Raw genomic sequence first — 24,642 nt, forward strand, 5'->3', positions numbered from 1 at the left:
GGGACTGGTGTTAGGTCCATCATTGTTTGTTACCCATATCAACAATCTGGATGATAATGTAATAAATTGGATCAGCAGATTTGCACATCACACTAAGATTTGGAGTGTAGTGGATAGAAATAAAGAGTTTAAAGTTTGCAGCTGTCATCTGGATCAGCTGTAAAAAAAAAAAAGGGCTTCAAATGGCAGATGGAATTTAATGAAGATGTGTGTGAGGTCTTGTACTTTGGAAGGAGAAAGAAGGCTAAGACTTGCACATAAAATGGTAGAGCACTGCAAAGTGCTGTAAAAACAAAGAATCTGGGAATATAAATATGTAATTCCTTGAAAAGTAGTGTCACTGGTAGATAGGGTGGGAAAGAGAGCTTTTGGCATTCTGGCCTTCATAAATCAAAGTATTGAGTATAAGAGTTGGGATGTTATAGTGAAGTTGTGTTAGACATTGGTTGGCCAACTTTGAAGTATTATGTGCAATTTCAGTCACCTAACTACAGGAAGAAAATAAATAAGATTGAAAGAGTCCAGAGAATACTTACAAGGATTTTGCCAGGATTTTAGGAACTGAGTTACAGGGAAAGGCGATACAGGTTATGACTTCATTCCCTGGACCATTAGAGAATGAGGTGAGAGTTGATAGTAATTGAAATGATGATGGGTCTAGATAAGGTAAATATAAACAGACTTTTTTCCATGAAGGTTCTGTGAGGCAAGAACTGGAGGACATGGATTTAGGATGAAAAGTGAAATATGGGAAATGAGGGGAAATGTTTAAACTCAGAAGTTGTTGAAAGTATGGAACAAACTGCCAGAGGAAGTGGTGGATGCAGGTTCAATTAAACATTTAGATGGATGGATACATGGCTGGGCAGGATATAGAGAACTATGCTTTGGGTAGAGGTCGATAGGTCTTGATGGAGTAATAGTTTGGCATGGACTGAAGGGTCTATTCCTGTACTCTAGCATTCTATGGTTCTAACCCAGTAAAATTCATTTCTGAAGTAGGCAAAGGTTTCAGTGTTTACTTAATTCATCCACAGAAATCAAACGTCCCATTGGTGGCTGTAATCCATTAAATCAGTTGTTTAAGATGCAAGCTGTTTTTCTTCTCTGGTCCTTTCTTTGTCTGATTCTCAGCCAACATAATGTTCTCTTCAGCACTTGAAGTAAGTTCCTCAAGCTAATTTTTTCCATGTGCTTCAATTTTTATCCTCAACAAGAGTGGTGAGGTTGAGAGGTGATTTAATAGAGGTATAGAAGATTGAGGGTGGACAACAAGTACCTTTTTTTCTGGGGCAACATTAATAAATACCAGAAGACGTCTATCTTAGATGAGCGGGAATGTTAAGGGAAGATGTCAGAGAATGGTGGACATTAAAAGAGTCCTTGATAGGAACATGGATATAAATATAGAGAGAAGTAGAAAGTTATGGATATGAGGTAGGGAAGGATTAGATTGTAGTGGAGTAGGTTTACATAAGTCAGCACAACATTATGGGCTAAAGAGTCTGTGCTGTGTCATACTGTTTTATAATTCTATCACTCCTCTTTCCTATGTGATGCTCATTTATGCAATCTGAATTTTGCTGCAAGACCTTGCTTCTCCTTGGGTCAGAATGGCATTGATTTCAGATATTTGCACGCTTCAGAACTGCACATTTATTCCCCTATATGGTAGAGGACTCCAAAGAATTAGGACCCTCTGAAGAAAACACCCTTCATCATGGTTCTCAATAGAAAAAATCCTTTTCCTCAGGCTATGCCCCTTAACTCTGTGTGCAATCACCTCAGGATGGTCTGTTTAGCTGGGGATTGTGATGGACAAGTCTGGGAGGTGGCTGAAGGTTCCTCTCTTCCTTTGCAACATTTAGTTTGTATGGAAAGCAAAGCGACTGAAGAGGTAAATAGCTACTTCTGTTTTTATCATGAAACTTTAATTATTACGGTTAATACCTGATATTAAGAGTGATAAAGGTCAATGTTAATTTATTACTGAAAATTGACTTTGCAATCTGACTTTGATAAACATCACAAAACAAGCAGTTTATTTCAAGGGAAGACAGGATGTTGTGGTTACGTTACCTTGTGTGGCATATTGGTAGGCGTCCATAAACAACCCTCTGGCTTAGTTTTAAGCTTACCAATATGCCATACAAGGTAACAACGACAACATCCTGTCTTTCTTTGAAATCAACTATTTATGTTTCATGATGTTTATTAAACTCAGTTTGCAAGGTTAATTCTCAGCCCAAAATTTCCCAGGGAATCACTTCCGTGCAATGGTGAGGAAGTGATGCATTATTGGAAGTGATGTCTGAGTTTAGTATCTCTTCCAAAAAAATATTTATCCTCTTTGATGTTCTTGTGTTTCTGTTAATAATTACGAGCTTGATTCATGTCACGACATGTTTTTCAGACACTGAAAATGTATCTTGTACATACATTTGTCCAAGTATTTCTAAATCTGCTTTAAGTGTATTCACTTTGCTTCGACCTGAATTAGGTTAATATTGCATAATTTCTGGTCAGTCATGATTGTTATATAATCAAATTTAATCATCTATCCTGTTATCACCAAAATCTATCTTGTACAATTTACAAAGCACATTTACATTAGACTTAGTTTCTTAGCATTAATGATAAGAGTGGAGGTTACTGAAATGAAACAAAATATTTTCAAGGATTTTCAAATGAGACTTGACCATCTGCTATTAAACTAATATTACCAATGATAAGACTTGGATTGGAAGTTACTTTTTATGTGGTTGTCAGAGTTTTGCTCTAAATCAGAAAAGAATTTCAAGTGTTCAAAGTCTTGTTCGTACGATACAAAATAATATCTTTTGTTTCTACCAGACATTGGGGTTTTTAATCATGTGCCTTTTACCTTTTAATGTCTCTTTGCTATTCTAAGACTGGATAAAACCGTTTTCTCTCAACGAAGGGGTAGCTTCCAGTTTATGCTGTCATTATATGGTTGGCCAGTATCAGCAGTGGGATGGACTCCCATTGTTTATCGTCTTACCAGCAAAGCTTTCAGAAATGTTGCAATGGCAGGCACAGAGGAAACTCAGGGTGCAATGCAGATTACCAAAGGAAATATCTTACATGGGTTGTAGCTGCAAAGATCAAGAGATACAGCATGGTAATATACTCTTCTGACCCAGGAGCTCACGCCACCCAAATTATATATTTATACTTCTGCAAAAAGCAGCTCTTGTTGAATTAAATAATTACCTTGGTCAATTGTCATTTCACCTTGAGAAACATATGGTTTGAATGGAAAAATTGTTTCATGATTAAATTGGTTATAAATATTCTGATTTTTGTTCATTTGCAAAGGAAATGGTTCTGCAGCAAGGTCCTATTGGAACTCAAATTGAGGATTAGTGAGCAGGGTTTGAATGAGAAATTGCTACGATTGCTGTTGAGACTGGAATTATGTGCGTAGAATTGAACAGGTTGAAGTTGCCTGCTTTGAGTGCTTTTACGGAAACATTTTCCACATCAAGGTGCCATTCAGACATCATGTTCATCATGGCCATAAATTGCATTTGTGCTTATCCCACTCATTGGATTTTGTTTATAGCCTTGGAGGTTGGAGCTCTTCCGGTAATAGTTCAGGTTCTTGATATCACATGGGTGTGAGGGGGAAAAAGCTAAGCAATCCGGTTTGGCACTGAAGTTCTGAATCAATAATGAATGAAAATGCAAGAAAACTGCTGATGCTCTCTGTGATAGTACAGATCTATCACCAATGTATATAGTGTATATAGTTACAGTATCTAGACTGTGCTTACAGCGATTGGCTGAGAGCTAAGCCACGCCTACTGTCTGAGTCTTAAAGGGTTGTGTCCCTAGCCAGGTCGGATCATTCCGGACTGGTCGGCCACCTGTGAAGAGCTCCTGTCTTTTGCAAATAAAAGCCTTGGTTTGGATCAACAAGTCTTTGGTTCTTTCGACGAGCTCTACACTTGTTTAAAAAAGCCACTTCCAGTTTTTGCTGTACTGTTAAAAGCAGAATTGGTGCATGTACAGCAGAGGCTAATCCTGTGGGAAATCTGATTGGGTTTCTGCCTCCATCTTCTGCTCAGGCTGAGGGTTTCACATCCTCCCCACTTGTTGAAAGAATTTATTTCTCCTCAAATATTTTTCAATTGCTTAAACTTTGTTTGCTGGGGAATCTTCTATTTTGACCATTTTGGCAGGAGATGTAAAAGATTGAGAGCAGAAGTACCTCTTTCCATAACTAAGGTGGCACGAGAGTTTGACGTTTACACAAGATTGTGTGTGACCAGAGTGATGGAGATCATTTATGAAGCTGGATATCTTCCTTGAAGCAGCACCACATATGGATATCTTCATACAGCACTCCCACGGGGTCCAACCACCCAGTCAATTGCTGTCAGCTCTGCACAAGCTTTGAACAGCCCGTTAAAGGAGCTGATGGTAATTTCATTTACAATCCCGTGACCGTGGGGTCTGCGCCTATGATTGGCAGCAGCCATGAGGGGTTGCAGACTCCAGGGGAGTGGAGGACTGGTGCAGAGCACCAGAAAACAAGTGACCATCCCCCGTCTGAGAATGAAAAGGAGACGACCCACAGGGTGATGACCACGACGGCGGACCAGTGAGAGGATCTGCGGCTGAAAGACCCACACATGCAGTGTGGCTGCTGACGACTCGAGGTAAGGAACCCACGGAGACTGTGGGCTGCTGGAGACTGGCTGAAGGGGTACCAGGTATCGGAACTGGGATGTGAGGGGGTGCCGAAGGATTCCTGACCGTGTCAAAGGATCGGATCTGGAGCTCTGATTGTAAATGGTTTGAACTGGATTCTATGAGGCTGCGGAAGCACCGGAGACAAATCTATGGACACTTTGGGTGAACTCTCTTTTGCTTCTCTTCCTCTGACTGTAGGAGGCTGTTCACGCAATTTCTGCCAACTACTAATCAATCTGCCCGACAGCAGGCAAAACCAATTTCATGTGATATGATGCTGTTTTATTATAATGATAATAAATTTGATCTTGATCTTGAATGGACAGGAGGTGAGCAGCTCATTTTCTCATTTTTTATGGCCTTTTGGGCACTGAATTTCCAAACAATATGTTTTTTGCAGAACACCTGCAGAAGTTTGATAGAGCATTTGTTGATATGCGGAATCTCCTCAGAAATGTGAGGCATTGCCTCAATGTGCTTTCTCCATGAGAGACCCTCCGACATGTGGGCACCAAGGAACTTTAAGGTAATTGCCCTCACCAGCACTGTGCTGCCATTGAAGGCAGGTGTGTGGTCCCCTGGCCTCTCCTCCCTAAAGTTCACAAGAAGCTCTTTGATCTTGCTGATATTGAGGGCATGACAAACAACTTTTGAAGTGTCTGATGAATTCAACAGTTTCTTCATTTGGAGTGACGGAAAAAAAATCGAGTCATTCAAGTCTGTTAAGAGTTCTGACTCAACTTGTGATGACATTTAAAAAAAACTGCAGTTAATGCTCACTTAATTTGATATCGGCTTTTGCTGCATTGTTGGATAAGCAGATCCATATGGGAAATGTGAGAGATGCATGTAAATTATAAAATGAAAGGCAAATGTTAGCACAGCTCTCATTCTGTTCAGTGTAATTTGTCTGGTCACAGTTGACATTTCAAAACTATATCAGAAGCATATTGAGCTATTTTGCAACATTGATACTTAATATAATAAAGTTTTAGCAAAGGTATTTTCAGGTTTGTAGGGGAAGTAGGTCCCTGCTGACAGAACGAAAAGCAAACAGGATCTTCAGTATTGCACCACAAGTTTAATTTCAACATTGGTGCCTTTAAATTTTTTTTTTCAAATTTAGAGATGCAACACAGTAACAAGGCCCTTCCAGCCTCCACTGCCCAAATTCACCCATATGACCAACTAAACCTACCAACCCTGTAATTCTTTGGAACGTGGGAGGAAATAGGAGCGTCCCAAGGAGCGCACGCAGACACAGGGAGAATGTACACACTCCCTACAGACAACACAATATTCGAACCAGAGCCCAAGGAGCTGTATATTGAGACCTCTTCCTAAATCAAATGTTGACAGATCCCTGCACAAGTGTCAGCCTAGGTTTTGGGGTCAAAAGTCGTGGGAATAGAACCAATGATCCTCTGACGACCAACAAGGCAGGACTGTTACTCTCATCAGCAGGTAGTGCTGCTGCCCTCGTGGCTCCCGTGACTCAGCTTTGGTTCAGACTTTGGATGTTCCCAAAGCTGTGCTGGTTGCAAGTTAATTGGCTGCTGTGTAGAGCCCCTAATGTGTTGCAGGAAACTCGAGAGTGTCAAATGCATGCAAAAGAGAAAAGATTACACAGAAATAAGTTGAGGAATGGGAACCATGGAACTACTTTGAGAGCCAATATAAATGGGTCAAACAACCTCTTTCAATGTTATAAGAAATAATGTGACATCTCTCACTTAACTGCACCCAGTAACTTTCACATGTCTACTTCTGGCTTAAAATTATTCAAACTCCTTCTTGAGATGAGAGATCTAAATGATCATATATCCTTCCTGAGATTTGGAAACTAACACAGAGATGACAGCTGGGGCATGGTGTGTAATTTTCTATTTACCTCAGTAACTTCCTCTGTATGTATTATGATTGAATTTAAAAATAAGTTACTCTGTTGGCTTTCATAACCTACTCGCTGCACCTGCTTACTCAGCCTGTGTGAATCATGCACTTCCTCATTCCCTCTCTCTCTCTGCTCCTTTGTAGCCACATTTTGTCCTTGTAACAATTTGCCAGACTTGTGGTATTAGCAAATTTCGCAAACATATTTAGTCCTTTTACTTGTTATTTTTATACATTGTGAAATGTTGAGACAATAGCACTCATTCTTGTTGCCTTTTCTTGCAACCAGACCATCTGAAGTATTTTCTTTTTCTAGTTATTCTGTCTATGCCAATGTGTAACCTCCAACACCACATTTTTATTTTCCACAATAATCTTTTATACAGCCCCATATTAAACACCACTAGTCCCCCTATTTCCACAGGGTATGTTAAGTCCAAAAGAACCCCAACAAATTGGTCAAACATGATTTCCCTTGGACAAAAACACACACATGCTGAAGGAACAAAGCAGCTCTCACAGCTTCCATAGGACATAAAGATGTATAATCAGAGCCCTTCTTCAATGTACGAGTAAAAAGCAGGCAGATGCCTGATTTAAAAAGTGGGGAGGGATGATATACAGAGGCTGACGAGGTGGTAGGTGAGGACAAGGGGAGTCCTGTCCTTGTGGCGTATGGGAGTGGAGGGAGCCAGAATGGATGTGCAGGTAATGGGAGGATATGTGGGTGAGGATCAAATTGATGGTGGTAGTGGTGAAGCCACATTGTTGGAAGAAGGGAGACATATCTGATGATCTGGCATGGAAGACCTGGCAAGGCAGTTTTCTCTTGCATAAAAAATGATGACTTTGCCAAATTATCTTGAAATTTAAGTGCTCGGCCAATAATTTCTTCCCTGTTTCCTGGAGAATTTGGGATCCTTAAAATAATTGACACTTACATATACCAGGACAACAAAATATTCCCCCTTCCATGATCTGTTCTGCAAGCTGTAATCAGAAATCAAAAAAATCTAACTTACAATAAAGAAGAAAATTAAATCAGGTAGCAACTGCAGCAATCTGTTTTAAAGCAGCGACATGTTCCAAGCTGAAGGTGGAATACCAGTGAGATTAGTTGGCACCAAAGTAGAAGTGCTTATAACTAAACTCATGAGAATATTTACATATCCTTGGTCTTTCATGAACAAAGGGACTGATTTCACAGGCTAGAAGCAAGCACAGGTTCTGCAGCTGGTGAAAGAACCCTGCCAAGCTACATCAAATCATCATCTCCTTCAACAGATTGCCACAATTCCTCCCTGAGGCAAGTATTTAAATTATTTGTCAGTCTTCTCTTCTACAATCAAGTGACACTTGCACCTTTTCCCCATGCTTCCAACTGACTGTATCTTATTGTTTGAAGTTAATCTTTTAGTTTGTTAAGTAACCATGAATCAAGCATTTTTGAGTTATGATACCAAACTGTTTCATATATAATATCCTCGAGAGCTTTTTACTTGGAGGTTAGTTTGTCTCATGCTGGAGTGTGTGTACAATGAACAGATTAGGAGAAGCAACAAATGCTGAGCTTAGTCATTGAGTGTATTGCATCTCATCAATTTTAAACAGGTTTAAGTAATATTGAGCAAAACTGAAGCCACACGCAAAGTACTGGAGGAAAGCATCCATGGAAAGCAATGTATAGTCGATATTCTGGGCTGAAAACCCTTTATTGGGAATCAGTGGTTTTCATGGATCGTGCCTGACCCGCTGAGTTCCTCCAGCACTTAGAGCGTTATTCCAGTTTTCCAGTTCTTGCAGGTGACATGTTTACCTTGAGCAGACTAATTACTGAACATGTATGACAATAGCGCAATTGTTGCCACAGAGAACCTGATGAGAACAAAAGTTGACTAAATCTGCAAGAAATCACACGCTCAAGAAGTCTACTTAAAGAAAAGTTATCCTCTCAGTAATGTCATTTGCTGTTAAGATGCATTCACAATCTAAATGCACCTGACACTTATTTTGGGCTGAGATGTACACTTTTTCACATTAATGTTTGGTTACCTTGGGTAGAAATTGTTCCTTTATTTAACTGTGCTAAAAGAACAGAATAGTGCCTGCACATTGACTACTACTTCTAAACATCTGTTCTGTTTAAATCAGTGGAAAGGTTGAAGTCAACTAAACCAAATTTAAGAAGCAGACAAATGACATGAGCATTTTGATTGTGTATTTAATGAAGAATGAATTTCCACTCCTTTGTTATTTTAAACTGAAACATTTCAACATTACAGTGAAATGCATGGTCCCAATTCAAAATCTTGATCATGTTAGCCATACAGTATTGAGGGAGGAAAGACAATCCTTTATCTTCTAATTTGTCCTTCAGCATAAAGTCACATAACTGCAAAAAATCAACTAATGCAATGTGAAAATGATTCTGTAACTATTTAAATAACAGCATAATTGTTTAATCACAAATACATGACAAGAGTGCAGCAAACTAATACATTATTGACTTTGTGTGCATGAGCAACGTCAAGCAGTTGTGCCTTGAATAACAGTAAGCGCAGACTGTTGGTTTCAACTTCAGTCCTTTTCACAGATAGTTGTTTCAACAACAAATATGTTCACAAGGTGTCGTATGCGATGGCAGTTATTGATGTCACGCTTCTCAATAGCTGAAATACAAAATTAAATTGTTGTTTTGCCTTCTTGAAATGAAGCTGTGTTGCTATTTAATTTACAAAAAGGTTTTAACATGACTTTTATTGATTTTAAAAATATCAGAAAAGTCATTTTTTTTAATATTTGCTGGTCAATATCACTATAATAAATGTAGTAGCTGTGTGAAGCATGATGACACGGAGGGGATTAATTAGATCATAAAATGCTGATACAATCCACTCATTTTAAAAGATGATAGCCTGTCTTTACATTTCCATTATGTTCATATAATGAATACAAGCCAGCTGTAGAATTCTGGGATTCAGGATTCCCTACCAGTGAGGTGCAATCAAACTATAAATAGGTCTAATACTCTGGGTTGGACAGGGTCAAGTGTTGAGGAAACTCAAACTGAAAGGGAATGAAACAGTTCCCAACCTAATTTTGGCCGATAAGTTGGAGTTCTGCCAAGCTCAATCACTCATCCGATCCTCACTGCCAAGCCACCAAAGAAAAAGAACTAAATGAAACCATAAGACACAAGGCTCTGCCAGAGCTGCTGAGATGGCAGTGCTGTGGCTGGTGTGGACCCGGGAGAGCAAAGAGTGCAGATACACTGTTATTCTAAAGGATTCAACTGTCTGGTTCTAATGCCAATGGCTCCGTGCAGGCTTAAAACAGCTAATGGTGTTTATTAAGCTGAAATCCTGCAATCATGTGTCTGTGCCCAAGGTGGCGGCACCTGCGCTGAGCAGTGGCCACAAGGGGTTGCAGATTCTGGGGAGCAACGGACTGGCACAGGGCAGCACCGGAAATGGGGAGAACACGCTTCACTGAGAAGGAGAAGCAGAGAATAAGACCCTATAAGACGGTGACCACAGCGGCGGATAAGCGAGGGTGACTTGCAGTCGGGGGCTGCTGGAGACAGGCTCATGGCATTGGAGGTGGGATTTGAGAGGGTGCTGAGGCAAGAAGGGCTCTACTTTGCTTCCCTTTATCATATACTGTAAGTAGCACTGGACGACACTAATGGAGACTCTTTGTCTGGCTTATGACAGGCAGAAGGCAATTTTGTATATATGTTCTGTACTATTACATGACAATGAAGGAATCTTGAATTTATTGTTACTAAGAAAGCATCTTGACTTTTGCAATATCAAACTTTGAAGTTAATTCTGCAATGTAAGTAGGTTCTTGCCATTAGCAAATCAGACTGATTTGATTGATGAATTTCTCTGCGGAATACATTTGACCAAAGTACATGTATTCCGCAGAGAAATGTAATGTTTGGATTGAAGAAAATGGGTGCTGGAGGACTGATGCCAACTTAATGGGTTGGACCTCCTCCAGTGCTGCATGCATTAATTCATGCTATTTCTGTACCCACTGCCAAGTATAACTTTGTGCCCAGTTGACCCAGCTAACTTACAATCTTGTTCATTTCTCCATGTTAATGTGGTCAACAAGGCTGCTTCAATCAACTGAAGCTCAACTCAGATCTTTAATGGAAGTAATTTTTATCATTTATATTAATGATTTAGAGGAGGGTGTGGTTAACTGGGTAAGCAAATATGCAGATAATATGAAAATAGGGGGAGTGATAGATAGTGAGGTAAAATTTTCTTGGATTACAGAAGGATTTGGTTTGTTTGGAAGAGTGGGCTGAAAGATGGCAGATGGAATTCAATGTAGACAAGTGTGGGGTGTTGCATTTTGGTAAAAATAATAGGACATATACAGTTAAGGGGAGGGCATTGAGGCAGACAGAGGGACCTGGGGGTTATGGTACAGAGTTCACTGAAGGTGGATTCCCATGTAGACAGGGTGGTTAAGAAGGCATATGCTGGCCTTCATAAATCATAGTATAGAGTATAGGAGCTGGGAGGTGAGGCTGCAGCTGTTTAAGGCATTGGTGAGGCCAGGTTTGGAGTACTGTGCTCAGTTCTGGTCTCCAAATTATAGAAAGGATATAGATAAGGTGGAGAGGGTGCAGAGAAGGTTTACAAGGATGTTGCCTGGTTTACAGCATCTGGATTACAGGAGACTGGGACTTTATTCATTGGAACGTAGACGACTGAGAGGGGACTTGATAGAGGTATTTAAAATTATGAAAGGAATAATTAGACTAGACTTAAACAGACTCTTTCCCCTGAAGGCAGGGGAGGTTGAAACAAGAGGCCATGAGTTAAGGGTAAGGGGGCAAAAATTTTAGGAGAAATATTAGAGGTGGTTTTTTCACTCAGCGAATGGTGGCAGAATGGAATGATCTTCTGAATGAGATAGTTGTGGCAGGGTCCCTTCAGTCATTTAAGAGAAGGTTGGATGTGTACATGGAGGTGAGGGGGTTGGAGGGTTATGGGCAGTGAGTGGGAGGTTTGAGCTAGTGGAGTTGTTCTAGTGAACCGGTGCAGACTCGAAGGATCGACATGGCCTGTTTTCACTCCGTAAATGGTTATATGGTTAATTTGCTAAATTTGTTCAGTATTTTTAGTGAGTAGCAGTGAGACTATTGATTTGTCAAGTGATATTAGTGGCGATTCATGCAATATTAGCATTTGCTAACAATTTTATCTTTGGTCATTATAGGTCAAATCAACACTTGAGCGGCAGTGAATGGTGTTTTGTTGAACAGATCAATAACTATCGTAGGCACAACAATGTCAACAGCTGCAGGACTCACTTCTTTCAACATTCTTGCGTTTCAGTTTGTAAGTTTTCTTTCCACTGCACAGATGGCGGATAAAGGAACCCAGCTGGTGCACATTGCCAATTTGTTCTGTGACTTCCATCTCCTCCTGAATTATGTAAGTCTGAGGCAGATAGGTTCCCAGCTGTGAAGGTTACAAACCTGACTGTTAACTCAAAACAAGCAATAGTAGCACATACCAATACATTGCGACAATTTATTCTGGAGTTTGCACTCATGCATTTATTCTGAAATTAGCACCCATGTCTTATAGAAGTGTGTGTGTGTGTGGGGGTGGTGGGGAGAGAGAGAGGTAAATTAAAATGTTTAAAAATCACTTGATTTTTGATGTATGATTGCATTAGGCTTCTTCAGGTGGATTCTCCACTAAGAATGTGCCTGAAGAAGAGAAAGTTGCCCTTTGATTTGCTGTTCAGGTGGCAGCGCTAAAAGCGCAGCGCTGGCCACCTGAAGGGACAGCTGCACTGGGATGCGCATCTAAGCACACTCTGGCTCCTGTCCCTTGGGCTGTCAAGTTGTGCCGGGGGAAGGGCCAGCTGAGAGAGGAGCTGTCAGGTGCTCGCCAACTGACTGTCATCCTGAATGCAGCCGCTTTTAGGTGGCTGCATTCAGATGGCTGGGGAGGCCACTGTGCTGCGGCGATTATCCCTCTCGGAGGAGGGCTACAAAGTTCCCCTTGCAGGCGCCTCCTGCACATTCACGTGGCCTCCCAACAGCCGCATATTGCCAAAATATGCGGCTTTACAAGTGGGGCAAATGGCCACCTGAAAGTGCCTATTATGAGAAATGCACAATGCTACAATGCTACTAAGGTCAGCAGTTATACTCTACCCTTGAAGGGTTTTGAAAATGCAATCCAAGTGAAGGTTTTCTGAGAGTACTTTTTAGGAAGCGAGTCCTGGGATTTTGAGCCAATAGCAATAAAGGGACACAACTCATTTCTAGTTCAAACTTGCAAGGCATCTAGTTGGTGATAAGAGTTAAGAACTATTGAAGAAGGCTACAAAAGTTGTTGAATTTCATTTCAGAAGCTAAAGCCTTCAAACGAGTGCTTATAGAGAATGATTAATGTTTTGGTTGTGTCACTAGACGCTTTCAGGTGGAATAGCTTGGAGAATGCGGCTCCGGAAACGCCAGCTCCTGTCGAACTGTAGTCGTAGTCCCACCCGCTTTCAGGTGCCTAGAGGGAGCGCTCAGAAGCGGAGAATACACCAACCCGAGGAGGTTTGGTTAAGTACTCCTCGGATCAGGGTTCTCTGCTTTCAGGTGGCCTCCCAACAGCCGTATTTGGGTATTTTAGGCGGCTTAACGTTGGGGTATTCTGGCCACCTGAAAGCAGCTACTGTGGTCAGGTTTGGAGAGTCATGAGCTGACTCAGAATATTCAGTCTCTGATTGGATTGTGTAATGGCAGTATTCACAGTTACAAGGTATTGTTCAGTATTGATTCCCAGGATGATGATCTTGATGGTGGGAGTTCTAATAATGATAATATTGTTTATTTGCAGAATAGATGGGTAATCATCCTGTTGGAGATGTAATGGCTGGCACTTGCATAGCATGAACAATTCATAATATCAGTTCAAGCCTGAATGTGGTACATGTTGACCATGGTAGGGTGCAGAAGCCTGTGCAATTCTCAGAGCTCGTGATGCTGCCTTCAGGACTGGAGACAAGATAGCACCAAGATCAACAAGGGCAGAACTCTCTCATGCAATTGGGAAGGCAAAGCCTGGGTCTGCCCAGAATATCCATAGACAGCTGTGCCACACTGGTGACACAAATCGCATGTGGCAAAGGATCAAAACAGACCACAAGACAACCTTGTGAGTCAAAGACAACAACGTCTCCCTTCTGGTCAGGCTGAACTTCTTCTATGTACAGTTCAACGAGAAGAACAGGCTGATGCCAAAGAAAGCTCTGTCTCCCCCTGATGAACTGGTCCCTTGTAGAGCCACTGAGGTGAGGAGAACCCTATTGAAGGTGAACCCATACAAGGCATTAGGACCAGAAAATATACCCGATCGGGTACTGTAGGACTGTGCAGACCAACTGACAGTGGTCCTTATGAATATCTTCAACACGTCACTACAGCAGTCCATTGTCCCTGTGGGTTTCAAGACAGCTGTCATTATCCCGGTACCAAAGAGGGCGACAGTAACAGGCCTCAATGACTTCAGTCCTGTGGAACTGACCTCAACCAAAATGAAATGTTTTGATTGACTGGTGATGAATGCATCAAAGTGCACCTCCCAGAGACACTGGGTCCATTTCAATTCCCTACAGACATAACCGTTCTACTGATGATGCTAATAGCCTTCTCCATCCTGTCCCACCTGGAGAACAATGGCTCATACGCCAGGCTGTTGTGAATTGATTTAAAACAATCATACCCCAGAGGCTCGTAGAGAAGCTGTCCTTGCTGGTATTTGACACCACTCTCTATAACTGGATTCTGGATTTCCTAGTGGAAAGACTACAGTCTGTCCAGGTCAGTCTAGATCATCGAGCAACATGGCGCTGAGTACTGGCACACCTCAGGGCTGTGTGCTCAGCCTGCTCTTGTTCGCACTACTGACCCATAAGTGCATTGCCAGATCCAGCTCCAACAGTGTCATCAAGTTTGCAAATGACACAAGTTATTTAATATTTGCATATACACACTACAGTATACATATGTATCATTTGTTTTTTATGTTGGGTCCGCGTGTGTGATTGCAGTGTTTTGAACTGAGGACTGGAGAATGCTGTTTCGTTGGGTTGTACTTGTACAATCAGATGAGAAATAAACTTTTCAGGTCGAGATCCTGCATCAGGAAGAAAAAAAAAGATAACCAATATTCCAATCTGTGGGATGGTGTGGGGGTGGGAGGGGAGAAAGTTAGTGATGGGTGGAACTAAATAGGGAGAGGATGATAAATGCTTGGGAGCAGGACACTGCAATGAGGAATCCCTGCAGCGATAACTTGGGATTGAAAGGATCACAATATTGTATCGTGTCCTTTGTATAACATCAGCTCAAGGAGCTCTCCTTTCCTTCACTATTGCTGCTCTTCTGGCCAAATGGTGCTATGACATTTGTCATGACATATGAGATCATATGCATCACTAATTTACAACTGGGGAATATTTGAACAGTCACCAGTGAAGATAATACATGGAATTCTGTTTGTATTTAAAATAAAAAGGTCAGTCATTAAAAATGGAATTAGCAAAGAAAACTTAATTAAATCTATACAGTAGGCCATTTTACACTGCCCTTGAAAGATGGTAATTAACTGCCTTTTTTCCGCTTCACTTACCTGTGTGAATGTGACAAACAGGTAAGACTGCTGTAAATTGCTTCTGGTGTGTACATTGGTGATAGAATTGGGGTGGGGTTGTATTTAATGGGAATGTGGATTTAGATTGTGTACACATGTACTGGTAAAACTCAGCAGGTCATACAGTATTCCATAGAAAGCAAAAGGCAATCAATCATTCAGGCCTGAGCCTTTCTTCAGGAGTACCAAAAATCATCCAGATTTCTGAACAAGGTGAGGTGGAGCACAGGCCAACAGGTGGGAGGGGAAGAGGAGAAAGGAACTAGGAGGTGATAGGGCAGGGGGCTGAGATAATTCTTTGATAGGAGAACTGGAGAAGGAAGGGACTGGGCTGGGGTGCTAGAGGAAGGGCTAAAGGAAAGAGAGATACCAGTAGAAGGTTAATGGAAATTAATGCTGTCTAGTTAGAGACTGCTAAGACTGGATACAAGGTGGTGTTCTTCCAATTTAAGAGTTGCCTCAACTTGGCAGTACCTAAGGCCAAGGATTTGGGTATGTTTTTTTAAAAAAAATGGTTACCCCAGACTCTCTGCACCCACAAGTTTGCTTTCATGTTGTATATGTTATAATTATCCAAAAATTTGAGGAAATTTTTAGACTTGTGGCCTTTATGAGATTTTCAACTTGGCACCGGTGGGGGTGGGGAACTGTCTGTGTATCTGCTTCCTGTTATTGAAATGCTGCTTGTGTGTGTGAAGCTGAGAATCTACTCCAGTACCATACAAGAGAACATTATTTTTTGGTTGTACAAGAGTTCAAAGTAAGTACTCTACAGATCTAACAGGGCAAAAAAACAAGTTACCTTCATCTTGGCAAGGAGCTCCCAGAGGTTGCGAGGTGGCAAAATAATGGTTCTGTTGAGTTCAATGATATAACATCTATCCAAGGAGAGGTCATGGTAAGCAGTCAAACTCTGCAACAATAAGCAAATGTTTTTAGCTTGGAAATTATTTTCTCTCTTTTCCCCAAACGAGTCTATCTACTTTGTTGAATATATTTAACAACTTTACCCACGACTGCAAAACTTAACTGTGAAGTAGAACTTCCCCCTTATTAACTATAAATTCCTAATAAGATTTTAAAAGTCAAAACCCAGCATTGGGATCCCGGTGTATAATCAGGTAGTGGATAATTCGCCCTGCAATCCTGTGAAAGCAGAAAGTATTTCAGAACATCCCCATTTCTCTATTTTTATCCCTTATGCCCTTAGATACATTTAGGAAATTACAGGGAGCCAAGGAACCTAAAATGACCCAAAGTGACTGTGCCCTACTATTAGAAATGCTGATTATTTGTATCATCACTACTGAGACACGAGGTACAAGCTTTTGTTTTAAATTAGGCAAGTTGTAACAATGTGATAATGGAACCTTTCTTTATAACCACAATATAATTTTGTCATATTTTGTTGACCCCAATTACTCACCAATTTGTTGTAAGTAAGTAAGGGCGTTACGCTGGCGTAGTGGTTAGCGCAATGCCTTTACAGTGCCAGCGACTGGGACTAGGGTTGGAATCTCACGCTGTCTGCAAGGAGTTTCCACGTTGTTTGCGTGGGTTTTCCCCGGGGGCTCCGGTTTCCTCCTACCATTCAAAATGTACTGGAAGTGTAGGTTAATTGGGTGTAAATTGGGTGGCACGGACTCGCGGACTGAAGTGGCCTGTTCTTCTTTGGCTTGGCTTCGCGGACGAAGATTTATGGAGGGGGTAAATGTCCACGTCAGCTGCAGGCTCGTTTGTGGCTGACAAGTCTGATGCGGGACAGGCAGACACGGTTGCAGCGGTTGCAGGGGAAAATTGGTTGGTTGGGTGTTGGGTTTTTCCTCCTTTGCCTTTTGTCAGTGAGGTGTGCTCTGCGGTCTTCTTCAAAGGAGGTTGCTGCCCGCCGAACTGTGAGGCGCCAAGATGCACGGTTTGAGGCCTGTTACTGTGTTCTATTTAAGTCCAAATTTAAGTGCATCTTGCTCAGTACTTACTTGGTAGAAGTCATGGATGATATTGGCAGGATCACCACCTTCAAACTCGGGCACAGGAACATTAATCAGCTCTACTTCATGATCCAAGTGAATTTCTATATCCTCTTCCAATTGCAGTCGGGCTCTGTTCGGAACAGAGGCGAAGTTTTCATCATACAGGACCCTACAGTGAAACATATTCTCTGGTGGGGCCTAGGTAAAGAATGGAAACCTAGTCAGAAAATCTTCCAGTTGGTTACAAACCCTGCTGTCACTTTCTTTCCAAATGGATAAATGTAAGGGAATATAACACAAATGTGTTGTCATTCATTCCATGATAGCAGAGCTAAATGGATTATACTCCAACTGTGAAATTTGTTCCACTAAGATTGAATTTCAGGGGCAGATAATAATGGAGCAACATTTAACACTAGCTGGGAATTAATTTTCCAAATACTATTCGCCATTCACAGAATTATGCATCACCCTTACTTGTTTTTCCAAAACTTGGCTGGTACACAAAGGATGCAGTCCTGGAATATCCGAGCCCCAAACCAATTTTTAAATTTCAACCTACTATTTAATACTTTATATTATTAATCTGGATGCCTGATTTTCTAAAGTACCTCAAACTTCTCAAAAGAAATCTGACATTCCTTGCTTTACTAGTACAGTACAAATTCGATTATCTGAAATCCTCATTTATCCCAAATTTCTTTGGACCCAGAAATGACATCTGTTCGCCTCCGAAAATTTTTGGATAAATGAGGATATCTGAAACAGTATTCAATATTTTTTCGGAGCCGAACTGATCTCACAGGTTGAAAAGAAAATTCCCCAGACATGAAGTCAGAAAAATGATTGTCCTCATTTCGGGCAACTCCCTCCTTTCACTCTTCCCATTTCTTCTTTAACTTCCCCTATTGACTTTTCTCGTCATCTCTCCCTCTTAAACTGCATGCCACTGTCTCCCAACCGCAAGCAGTTGGAAGAATCCCTTGTCCCGGCGTCATCAAGGAGAGTGGCCTCCCGGGCAGGAGCAGGACAGGCATTCACATTTCCCTGCCAGCTGTGTGGGAATTATGGGTAACGAGAACAGCCTTTGATTCCGCATTGAGCCGCCGCCCTGAGTGGGCCCGTAAGGAGTTGGAGCAGCCGACGAGAAGCTGGAACAGCCCCTGCCGGAATGAGCCCACAGGGAGACAGGAGAATGCCGACTCGCCAGTGAGTGTTACACTGGCCCTGGAAGCCCCCCCCCCCCCCCCGGGGATCGGGGGCGGCAGTTTGGAGGTCTCGGTGATTGGCAGCGGCATTAGGGACATGTCAGGGATCAGTGAAGGATAGTCCAGCACACAGACCCATGCATGATCCAGTAACTATTGGTTGTGAGCAGTCAATGTCATGAAGAGGCAGAACAAGGTCGAGTGACCTGGGCATTGGAAATGTAATCGGAGAGGTAACAGACTTCTTTCAGCTCTAAAGGTAAAGCAGGTGGGATGTTCACTTGTCTAAGTTATTAAGAATAATTTAGATATTGTTTGTATCTAAAGTGATGGAAACAGGATCTCTTCCCACAATACCACTAACAGAACAGAAATACAAGAAGCTCTGTATGTTGTAATTAACCATGGAATTTTGAATTCACCAGAAGATTGAAAAAAAAATTGTGTTCTTGATGTCATTCACAAAATATTGTCTTTCCTTCTGAGAAAAATTCTATTGTTCAAATTTATACTTTTGTATTTCATCAAAAGGAGCCTTGTTGAAAGGTTAATACGTTAAACATATTAACATATGGTAAATTCTGTCAAAAAAAAGAGGTTCCCTGTGGTTATATTGGGTGTTACAGCATTGCAAGAATTCAAAGAATGGGTGGTGCATTAAACTAAAAGGCAACAGGAAACTCAGAATGGAAATGTTTCACAAAGTAGCCACCTAACCTTTTTCACTGTAAGAAAGTCATGTGGTTGATGATGGAGAGTGTTCAGTGGAGGTCCACAAAATGATTCCAGGAATGAAAAGCGTTTGACAGCTCTTAGCCTGTAGTCATTGGAATTTAGGAGTATTGGGGGAGGTTGGAATCTCATTGAAACATTTTGAATAGAGAATAGATTTAGAAAGCTTATTTCCAATGGTGGGAGAGTCTAGGATAAAAGGGCACAACTTCAGGATTGAAAGGCGACTGTTTAGAACAAAGATACAAAAGAATTATTTTTTTAAAACCAGAAAATGGTGAATCGGTGCAATTTGTTGCTACAGCCAGCTGTGGATGGATGTGATAAGGATGCATCCATATCTGTTTCCTGCTTTTCAATCTGTCTTGTAACCATACTGTGTGAGAGGGAGTACATATCCTGTAGCAATTGATTGAAGACTTGTTTGTTTTGGGTTAGAAAAGCTTGTTATCTGCCTGATTCGGGCAGAGTCTCTGTTGTGGACTGTCAATAAACTTTTATGAAATGATCTCCTGGGCTGTGTTTTCTATTTAAATAATTATAGAGTCCCGAAGAAATCGGCGACAGAATCTGGTGCTGCGAGCAGAATTCTCGTTTGCAGGATCACGGACAGAAGTGAGTGGGCAACGGCCCTGACCAATAACCTAGCTGAAAGAGGTGAGGCAGGCTTCACACACCAAGACCCCTGTATAGAAGAGTGAGGTGAACATCAAGACCTCCGCAAGGACGGAGTGAGATGCACGTCGAGACCTTCGCAAGGATGGAGTGAGACACTGATAAGACTTGGGTAAATTGAACTCTAAAGCAGCCTGGGGCGACTACGTGGAAGGAAGAGACACCGGTGATGCACATAAAGGTAGAAGAAAACTCTTGTTGCTTTGCTATTTTGTGTATCCTAATTCTGTTAAGTCCACAGACAGATGGGAAATTGTCAGACTAAAGAAACAGATCCCGGTCGAGCAGCTGGTTCCATTCCCGGGATAAAGCCTAAGCCTGCCATGGGAAGATCTACGAAGGTGAGATCGAAACAACAATGCAAATGAAAGGAACTGGTAGGAGACCTGCTGCAGCCTCCGGGCTCGCCAGCAGACATCGTAATGAATGAGACGGGTAACTGGGACTATGCCATACCGTTCAGTAACGATCTCTACAGATGGTACCAGGGAGACTGGCCATATGGGGGAACACTAGATTTAAAAGTAATATCCTACTTCAAAGATGACGTTCAGTCAGGAGGAGGGAATCCGACGTGGGATGTTAATTATTTTAGAGACTGTTTAATAGCCTGGACCAAGGTGGCAAGGCGCCACCAACCATGGCCTAAACTGCCGCAGAGTAAATCACCACAACCCTCACAAACCAACCGCCTCCATATCCCAACCTGAATGCAAGGGCCCCCCAACCTGTCCCGCTGTATCCACGATTGCCCACAAACTATGGGATGATCTAATTCAGACCGCTGCCGCCTATGGCCACCAACAAGTGCCAGGAGTTGCCTTGCCAGTGGGGGTGTCAGCTGGTCCAATATCTCCATCCATACCCGCTCTCGCAAATGTCCCGCCCGCACCCCTGGATGAGGCCACGCCGCCTAAGGATCCCCCAGTGAGAGGGCATCTCCCAAGGATGGAGGAGGGCGCTGAGGAAGAGGAAGGGGATCCCAGGACACAGGTCCATATCCGGAGTCAGACCAAAGCTGGTCTACCTGATTCTACTACTCGATACCCTACAGTTATGATAGGCAACACCCCAATCTTGAAACGCTAAATGCCAGCTGAGACACGGGATATGATCACTAATGCCCTTGACCCTGTTAAGGCCCCCACTAGATTTCACCATTGGCTGGACCAGACCTGCCACCTTTACCATCCCCTACAGGAGACATCCTGTCGCTACTTCAGGCCGCTTACGGCTCTCATTGGCAGGTGGTGAAAGAATCATTCTCTGTACCGCCTGGAGAGAATGGGGATTGGAGAACAGAACACTATGGAGGATAATGGGAATGAGTCCATGGTCCACTCGTTGCAAAACGGGGGAAGAGAAGCCATCATGCGGAGTGGCAAAAGACACGGGGATATTGGAGAGGTCACCCACTGTCTCCAGAAAATGGGAGACAAAATGATGGAATTAGTAATTTAATTTAAAAACACCTGGGAGGAAAATACTGGGGTGCCCCTACATGATAACCAGACCTTGGCGGTACAAACCTTGCTGAATTGTATGCTGCCCCAAAATGCAAAAATGTATAAGATGAAGCAATTGGATTGGCAAGGAAAGAACTGGGTGGATACTATCATGGTATTGGCTAATATGGATAGGGAAGGACTGTTTACGCAAAAGGAAAAGCGAGCCAGACAGTTTTATATGCACATGAAGGGAGAAGAGAGAGGACGAGGTAGATCCCAAGATAAGGGTAACGATCAGTGCCGCAACTGTGGAAAAAGGGGCCATTGGGCGCGGGAGTGTAGAAGTCAATCCTGAGGGAGAGGCTGGCAAAAGGAGGTTACCCGATACCCGGAGGAATTCAGACCCCAGACAGGTTTATACTCTAACCCGAGCCAGAACTGTGACGTCTATGGCCAGCGACCCCAATTCTCTTTTCGACAACTGAACCCATAGGGGTGCCCAGAGGAACCGGTGATGCAGGCTCCCCTCATCCGATTATCCTCCAGCGGTGAGACCCAACCCATGATCAGTGTAAAACTGGAAGAGAGGGAGAGTTTAATGTTGGTTGATACCGGAGCCACCATGTCCTCTGTACTGCCATCCTCAGGAGTGCCCCTTAGTTATAAGACAATTGGCAGCATTGGGATATCTGGTAGTCCCATGATAGATCCGCTTTCACAACCAATGACCCTAATGGTTGGAGACACCAAGATACAAGAAGAGCTTATCGTTTCGGCCACTAACCCTGTCCCCATATTAGGGAGACAGGTTCTGTGCAAACTGAATGCGACATTGTACTGCACAGAGGAGGGAATATTTATGGATTTGTCCACCTCTTACGCATATCAGCTCATCTGCACAATGGCAGACGATGAACTCGATATGAACAGAAATCCAACTCACTTTGGCTGGTGGCTAGAGACTAACCCCTTTCTCGAACAATTGGAAGAAGTAATGAGGTTATTACAAAGGCCACAGGAATTTGCTGCCCTGCTGGATGCTGTCCTGTAAAGGACCTCGATGTGACACCTGGGTATTTTGCGCCCGGAGAGGAGGTCCCACATATAATGGGACAAGGGGACTTTGAGGAGGTAACTGTGGGACCGCGACTGTTTTTCAGACTAGAGGGGATAGGGGCACAGACCAAATTAAGCCTGGTCCAGGCATCTCGTTTCCGACTGCCACACACAGCCCCACACGTCACCTTGGTGGTGCGTCAGCCTCATCAGACGAAAGACGTGGGACAGATGGTCACGACTTTGCAGAAACAAAATCACTGGGTGCGAGAATCCCAACACCGGGGCAGAAAGGGCTTGCGAGGCATACGCTGACTTACAGTTGAAAGAAGGAGATTTTAGTGTAGACATCCTCTTTCACTCCCCTGACAACGGTAGCATTCGGATGGGAAGAAAAATAATGCCGGCATCCTTCTGCCGAACCTGTCCGCCAGAGTCAATCCACTATAGATGGCTGGCTGCCATAGCACAGGTCTCCATGAAAGTGTGGGCACAGTCAAATACGCATGTGGGGTTTGTACATACTGCCCCACCGCATAAGGTTACAGTGAGGGAGAGAGCACCCCTGCCAGCGGTAAAACAATATCACCTTTCTCCGGCTGCTGTTGAAGGTGTACGAGGCATCACAGAGGACCTGGAACGACAGGGAGTGCTTGTTCAAACACAAAGCCCTTGCAATACGCCAATCTTGCCCAAACCAAAGAAGGACAAGAACGTCTGGAGATTTGTCCAAGACCTCCGGGCCATAAACGACATTGTGGTGTCAACCGCACCAGTGGTCCCAGACACCAACACCATCCTGTGCGCCATACCTGCCACCGTCACAACTTTCTCTGTCACTGACCTGTGTTCCGCCTTCTTCTCCATACCACTCGCAAAAGAGAGCCAATACCTCTTCGCTTTTACCTATGAGGGCCAACAGTATACATGGACATGCCTTCTTCCCCAGGGCTATACCAAAAGCCCAACCGTATATGCAGCCGCTGTGCGAAGAGACCTGATGGAGCTCGCCCTAACCGGGGGTTCAACCCTTTTGCAATAAGCGGACGACCTGCTAGTAGCATCCCCCGACGATGCTGCATGCGTTCAAAATACCGTCGCTTTGCTACAACTCCTCGCCTGCTGGGGCCACCGTGTCTCCATGCAGAAAATGCAATTCTGCCAGAAGGAAATAAAATATTTGGGATATATTTTACAGGAGGGAGAGCGAAGAGTGGGCCCAGAAAGGATAGCAGCTGTATGCCAGATAAGCAAACCAACCACAAAAAAAGGGAATCCTGGCTTTCCTGGGCATGGTGGGATACTGCAGACAGTGGATACCAGAATATCGAGAAATGGACGCAGCACTAAGAGCAGCTACTGTGAAGGGAGAACCGGAGGAAGTGCAGGGGACAAAGGACAGCAAGCAAGCCTTTCTGAATCTTAAGCCGGCTCTGACTCAAGCCCCTAATTATGAGAAACCCATCACACTATACGAGCGGAGAAGAACGGATTTACTTGTGGAGTACTGGTGCAACAGCACGGAGGAGGGAAGAGGCCTGTAGCCTACTACTCCACCAAACTCCGTTAATGGTAATAGGGATCCCCCGTGTCTGCGGGCGGTGGCCGCGGCGGCAGAGATAGTAGAAAAATCGGTATCGCTGGTGCAGGATCGGCCATGCACGGTGGTCACGGATCATACCATACTACTACTGCTCAACTCGACATCCACACAGCATTTCACCACAGCCCGAAGGACAGGATGTGAGGTGGTACTGTTATCCCGACCCAATTACACTTACAAAAGATCGAGCTCTTACAACCCTTCCCATCTATTGCCTGAAACAGAAGAGGAAGACCACGAAGGACACGACTGCATGACATTGACTGAGCTTGTGACCAGCCAAAGACCTGACCTAAAGACTGACCCAATAGAAGAAGATATCATCTTATATGTTGACGGCCTTTCACACTGGCCCTAGGACAAGGTGCTATATGCGGGGTATGCCATAGTGAATGATGTCAAAACTATCGAAGCATATGCCCTACTGGAAAGCACCACCACACAAATGGCAGAACTGTTTGCCTTAACTAGAGCGTGTGCATTGGCAGACAGAAAAAGTGCAAATATATATACTGATTCTCAGTACACTTTTGGGGTGACCCACAATTTCGGCCAGATATGGAAAAATAGACGGTTCATAACAGCCAGTGGGAAGGGGATAATACATGCGGAAATGATAGAGGGCCTATTAGAAGCCATCCAACTCCCGGCAGA

At 43.1% G+C, this 24,642-nt stretch overlaps 1 protein-coding gene across 1 annotated transcript in view; it reads right to left on the reverse strand.

Moving 5' to 3' along the window:
* Window positions 1-8,819: 8,819 nt before the first annotated feature.
* LOC138742351 (integral membrane protein 2C-like) overlaps window positions 8,820-24,642 on the reverse strand; it is a 68,537-nt gene continuing 52,714 nt past the window's right edge. The window contains exons 3-6 of the mRNA XM_069896649.1: window positions 17,273-17,464; window positions 16,099-16,209; window positions 11,948-12,098; window positions 8,820-9,281 (exon numbers count right to left, since the gene is read on the reverse strand). Of these exons, the coding sequence (XP_069752750.1) occupies window positions 9,190-9,281; window positions 11,948-12,098; window positions 16,099-16,209; window positions 17,273-17,464 (546 nt within the window). The 3' untranslated portion in view covers window positions 8,820-9,189. The remainder of the gene's footprint in view (window positions 9,282-11,947; window positions 12,099-16,098; window positions 16,210-17,272; window positions 17,465-24,642) is intronic.

The sequence above is a fragment of the Narcine bancroftii genome, chromosome 9 (assembly GCF_036971445.1).
Source record: "Narcine bancroftii isolate sNarBan1 chromosome 9, sNarBan1.hap1, whole genome shotgun sequence".
Classification (NCBI taxonomy): domain Eukaryota; kingdom Metazoa; phylum Chordata; class Chondrichthyes; order Torpediniformes; family Narcinidae; genus Narcine; species Narcine bancroftii.